This window comes from Lathyrus oleraceus, chromosome 5 (genome assembly GCF_024323335.1).
Source record: "Lathyrus oleraceus cultivar Zhongwan6 chromosome 5, CAAS_Psat_ZW6_1.0, whole genome shotgun sequence".
Lineage (NCBI taxonomy): Eukaryota > Viridiplantae > Streptophyta > Magnoliopsida > Fabales > Fabaceae > Lathyrus > Lathyrus oleraceus.
The window spans coordinates 18,230,002-18,235,455 of record NC_066583.1 but is presented as its reverse complement, the minus strand read 5'-3'; the positions used below and the strand labels follow the sequence as shown (position 1 = coordinate 18,235,455).

General features: G+C 34.0%; 1 protein-coding gene across 1 annotated transcript; it reads left to right on the top strand.

The window, feature by feature from the left end:
* The first annotated feature begins 1,682 nt into the window (after positions 1-1,682).
* Positions 1,683-5,454, top strand: LOC127088341 (uncharacterized). The gene is made up of 4 exons (XM_051029294.1): positions 1,683-2,005; positions 2,093-2,164; positions 2,264-2,333; positions 5,176-5,454. The coding sequence occupies exons 1-3, from the start codon at positions 1,841-1,843 to the stop codon at positions 2,321-2,323; spliced, it is 297 nt and encodes a 98-aa protein (XP_050885251.1). The 5' UTR covers positions 1,683-1,840; the 3' UTR covers positions 2,324-2,333; positions 5,176-5,454.

The following is a 5,454-nucleotide window of genomic DNA, read 5'->3' as shown; positions in this document are numbered from 1 at the left end:
AGTTGTGACTTCTACATAAGTCCAATTACGATTGCTTAACATAAAGCTAAATTTGACCCTAAAGGCCTAACATTCTAGTAAGTGAGATTGTAAGTCTCCTATCTTTCATGGTATTGTGTGGAAACTTGACCTTTTTTCTTTTCTTTGGAATATGTCGTGGTTCAAGGATCCATGCTTGTGAATAAATGGTTGAGTGTTCTCCAAAGAATGACTTAATCAACTGAAAAGCAAAACACCACTAACATATAGTTAACCTTGACTAACATTTGACTAATTCTTATTAATATTGCTTTACTTTCAAGTCATTTATTTTATGCAATTTAATTCCAAGTTATTTACCATTCATTTGTCATTTACATATCATTTAACTTGTTTATGTTTATACCATTTTCACTTTGTTCATTTGAGCCATATATTGTGATTGTATATATTTGTTTGTGTACTTTATTTGTGTTTGGGGTCTTAGGACCTTAAAATACCTAATAAACAACAAAAACCCTAAAAAATGTTTGTGTGGACTGTTGGGTTTGATCTGAACTTTTGGACTTAAGATTAGGCAACATTCCCTATGCAAAAGGACTTGGCTAATACCAACATTTTGAGACCAAGTTATTGTGATTTAAGCTTTCATCTGATGCAAGTATTGAGATCTACTTGAACTTATCTGCTACATGGTCTTGATACAATTGTTATTTTGATCTTGTGTGGAGAAAAACCCAAATATGAGTAGTCCAAGTCTTTCCCCAATCGGGTGTAGGAGTGTTCGTGGTGCGGTTTAGGCGGTCTTGACGCTAAAAGTAATATTAACCGCAATATAAAAAAATGCGGTTTGATTTGATTCAGTTGTCTTTTAGAAATAAAATCAAACAAAACCAAACCAAATAAATGCGGTTTGGTTCGTTTTTTTATAATTTTTTTATCAAGTCATACATACACATATAAATGATAACACAACGTTGTATTTAGTCATTCTTATGTTATCAAATAACAAAAAAACTCATTATATTTAGACAACAACTTCCCATTTAATATGTAAAAATCATATTAGACAAAAGTGAAATAAGAAACATAAACAAATATAAAAAATATTATAATAAAAATAAAAATAAAAATTGAGGAAATGAGATAAGTGAAGAAACAAAAGAAATAAGATATTACATAAGAGATGCGATAAAAACGAAATTGAAAGAGATAACATTAATATAAAAATGAGAAGATGAAAAGAAAATAATAGATATTAAAGAAGATGAGTAAAAATCTATCTAACAAAAAAGATGGGATAATGTTAGGAGAGATTTGAGAAAGGTGAAACTGAAACCTTAATGTGAGGAGGAGAAAATCGTTCGTAATTATAAAGCTACAACATAATATATTTATGTTTGAGTTAAATGTGAGTTAAGTGAAATTTGAATTATAAAATCACGCAGTTTGATTCAGTTTGCAAAATACAAACCACGGACTTATCAAATGCATTTTTTTTTTCATTTTATGTAATTCGATTTGCAATTTTTTATTGAATTGGTTCGATTTAACCATCCTTAATTAAACGTGGATTTAACACACTCCTCTTTGTATACACACGTCCACAAAGAACTAGACCCATTGATAGTTTTTTTTAATCAAAAAATAAAAAATAAAAAAAAATTAAAATCTGAGATAAATTTTGATAATACTTTACCCCTTTACCCTTCCCCGGCACACCGATTTTCCTTGTGTTTTACGGATAGTTCTTTGTCCAAAGGTTCTAAACTGAATCCCTCTTACTCCTACTCTCAATCTCAATCCCCAACTTCCTGAAATCTCTGCAACGAAATCGTTACGATTCGATTCGCTTTTCAAAATGTCGAGTAGCTGGAGAAGAACGTTAGGGAACGCAAGATCCTTCGTTAACAATTCAATGGGCGGTCTCAGAGGAGGAAGTAACCTCGCTTCTTGGGTTGTCGCCGGAACCCTAGCTTACTTCCTTTGGATTAAACCCTCCCAAGACCTCAAACGTGAACAACAGGTTCTTCCTTTTCTCTTTTTTGTTTCTTATTTTCAACTATTGCAACGGTGATTCATTGAATTTTTGTGTTGTGTCAATTTTCCGTAGGAAAAAGCGGCTCTTGCTTCCTCTGATTCATATCGATATGTTGAGACTCGAAAACCTGTTCCTGATCCTCAAGTTCGTTTTTTTAACCACTTTTGCTTCTTATCTATTATAGACTCTATAGTTACTTTTGCTATTGTTTTATAAATTTGAATATTTCAATTTTGATTTCAGGTTACAGGTTTGATATATGGAAACAACAACAAAGACAATTCAAATAGGACACAGGATTAGCTTATAGCTTGTAAGTTTCTGGCCTTCTTACTTAATTACTTGTAGTAGTTCTATATAAATTTGTAAAGAATTAACTGAGTTGAGTTATTTGGTTAAGGTTTTGAAAATATTATTGAGTTTAATTCGAATGGATTCTCCCCACTGGAATATCTCGGGTGAAATCTCCACCATCAAAGTCCCATGCAGTGTTGTCGTTGGCCGATGGCGGTCCATGGTGGAGAGCCAAAACCCCACTATTCCAGCCGTTTTGCGGCGCCGTTATAGCGGATTATGGTTGAAAATCGCTGTGTCTATCTGCCATATGGTGCCGCCATGGCGGATATTTGATAACACTGGTGGTTCCATGTACATACTTTTCCTAGTTATTGATTTTAATTATGGTCTGGGGTTCTTACTAAATGAAAATGTCACATGAGAGAATCCTAATTCGAGTTTAGTAATTGTACACTGACTATATGTATAGTCCAATCATGTTTCACGAACTTGACACGTTGCAAAGATGATATTTTGAAAGTAATATTATTACGTGACAAAATAGTGAAACTCTATCGGGTGTACATCATGTAAACCTAATTTACGTTGTTGGTAATATAGTTATTAAATTACTTTATATATTGTGCGGCGATATGCTAATGTTATGGTGATGCACTGATATGTCAATAACCTAATATGGGTATTTTAACAATACTGGGCGTACTTGTATCAGTCATGTTTCACCAACTCGGCACGTAGTAGATGTTCTTCTGAAAGTAATATTATGACGTGACAAAATAGTGGAACTCGATCATGCATACTTGCAGTGTTGTCCATGGTGGATTGCGATCCATGGCAGAGACTCCAAATCCCGCCATAGCGGCGCCGCTATAGCGGATTATGGTTGAAAAACCTGCAATATTGGCCAATATATACCATTGCGGCGAACCCAAAAACCGCCATGTATATCCACCATAGTGGCCATGGTGCCGCTATTTAATAACACTGCGTACTTTTAAACTAAATTTATATTATTGGTAATATAGTTATTATATTACTTTCTAGGCGAAATGCTAACGCAATGGTGCACCAATTTGTCAATACACTGATATGGAAATTTTAAAATTTATGATATGATAGACCTGGGGTATGTGTTTGAATATGCTTAAAAAAGTTCATTGAGTATAACAATTACTGTTTGGATATCTACTTCCTAGATCTTACCTCTTAAAACTAGTACATGGTTTTGGTTGTATGCTGTAGGGTTTGGACTTTGGACTAGGAGAAATACATAAATAAAAGAAAATACAAGTATTGCAACAAACATAATTGCTAAAGAACAAAAACATTCTGCAATCTTTTAAAAGCACACACATACAACAACCTGAAAATTGAGAGTCATGTGTTAAAATCGACCTATGAAACCCAAATGCTTGATACAATACGGGTATGATGATACGACATGAATACGGGAAATTCTTAAGAAACAATAAACAATATACGGTAGATATATTGACACATATTTATTAAAAGTATGCATACTTTACATAATCTGGATAATATTTGTAAAGAGACATGGGTATTTTCCATTAATACACAACTATTTATGCAGATGATAATCACAACTTAGTAAATAATATGTTTAATCAATGTGGTCAAACACGGGATCTTAAGTAAGATCATTAGGCCGGCGTAAGATCGTAACACGACACATTCAATCCTACTGACGGGCAAAATTGTAGTTTCATACACACACACACACACAAAAGCATAAAAATTATAATACGTGGACAAAATAATCAACAAAACCCAACATTCAACCAATTTAATTAATAGTTCATAAGCATCATACCAGAGAACAGAGGGGGAAAGGAAGCTGTCGCGTTTTAGGGTTTAGGAAAGGAAGGGAACTCAGCTTTCAATTCCAAGTAAACCTTTTTTTAAAATCATAACCCAACCCAGTTAAGAAAGGCCCAACCATTGTTATTGAATATCAGCAATAGCGGTGCCATGGCAGAAATCAGTGGCGGTTTTTGGGCTAGCCGCAATGCTAAATATTCCTCTATGATGGCGCCACAAAGCGGCCGGTATAGCGGGATTTTGGCTCTCCGCCATGGACTGCCATATGCCATAGACAACATTGGGCCCAACATGAATCAGAAATCCAACATGGTTTTCCATTAGGGTCGTTCCTGAAGATCTCAATCTTGACCTCGAGGGCGCTAGAAAAAGATCTTGCTCTTATGGTAGCATATTCCGGTAGCTGTGGCACGTAGGATCGTTGATACAATAGTAGGCATAGTTGATACAGTATTGGATGTTGAAACAAAACCATACTTCAACAATTTAGTTTATATGGGCTTCATAAATATTGACTTAAGCAAACAACAAAGTTATGCGTTAGATGGACTTAGTTAAAGAAAAAAAATAGATATCGACACTAGCATATTGTTTGATTTATGGGAAAGCAAAGAAAGGAAATTAGGAAAAACGGTAATGTGAGTGTCCCCTTGTTTGACGGAAAGAGGGAGAATTATACCTGTGGACCCAACCAAAAAATGTTATTGCCCGGTTTGCCCCAATTGACACGACAACAATAGTATATGGTAAAAACAATTCCAATGTCATATTTGTCAATTTCCTTTTCTTCGTTCTCTAATGTCATATATTGGCCATGAAGCACTGATACATGCAATATATGGATACATGAAGAGATTGCATGGATCAGTGCTTTATATATAATGCTCTGAATTTAGAGTTCATTGTTTTTTGTATTTCTGTTTGTGATAGCTTTATTATTGATAGCTTGATTATTTGGGTTTAATGCTCTGGTTCACAAGAATATTGATTTATTGATTCATTTGTGATGATCTTGGCAGGAAACAAACTGCAGCGAGACTTATACTATTTTTGGATACAGGGCCAGTTTCAACTTGCTGTGGCTCTCCCTTAGTTTATCTCTAATAAAGGTTACAATTTGTTGTATAAATGTTGCTGGAAAAAAAACTGTATTAAGGATATATAGTAAGTAAAATTGTCTGTTTTACATATCAGCAGTGCTCTGCTCTTCACTTCAAACTTTACAGTGTAATTTCTTGAGTTTTGAGGATGAATGTTGATAATAGTAAAGTATTAAATATGAAGAAATGTTTGGGATA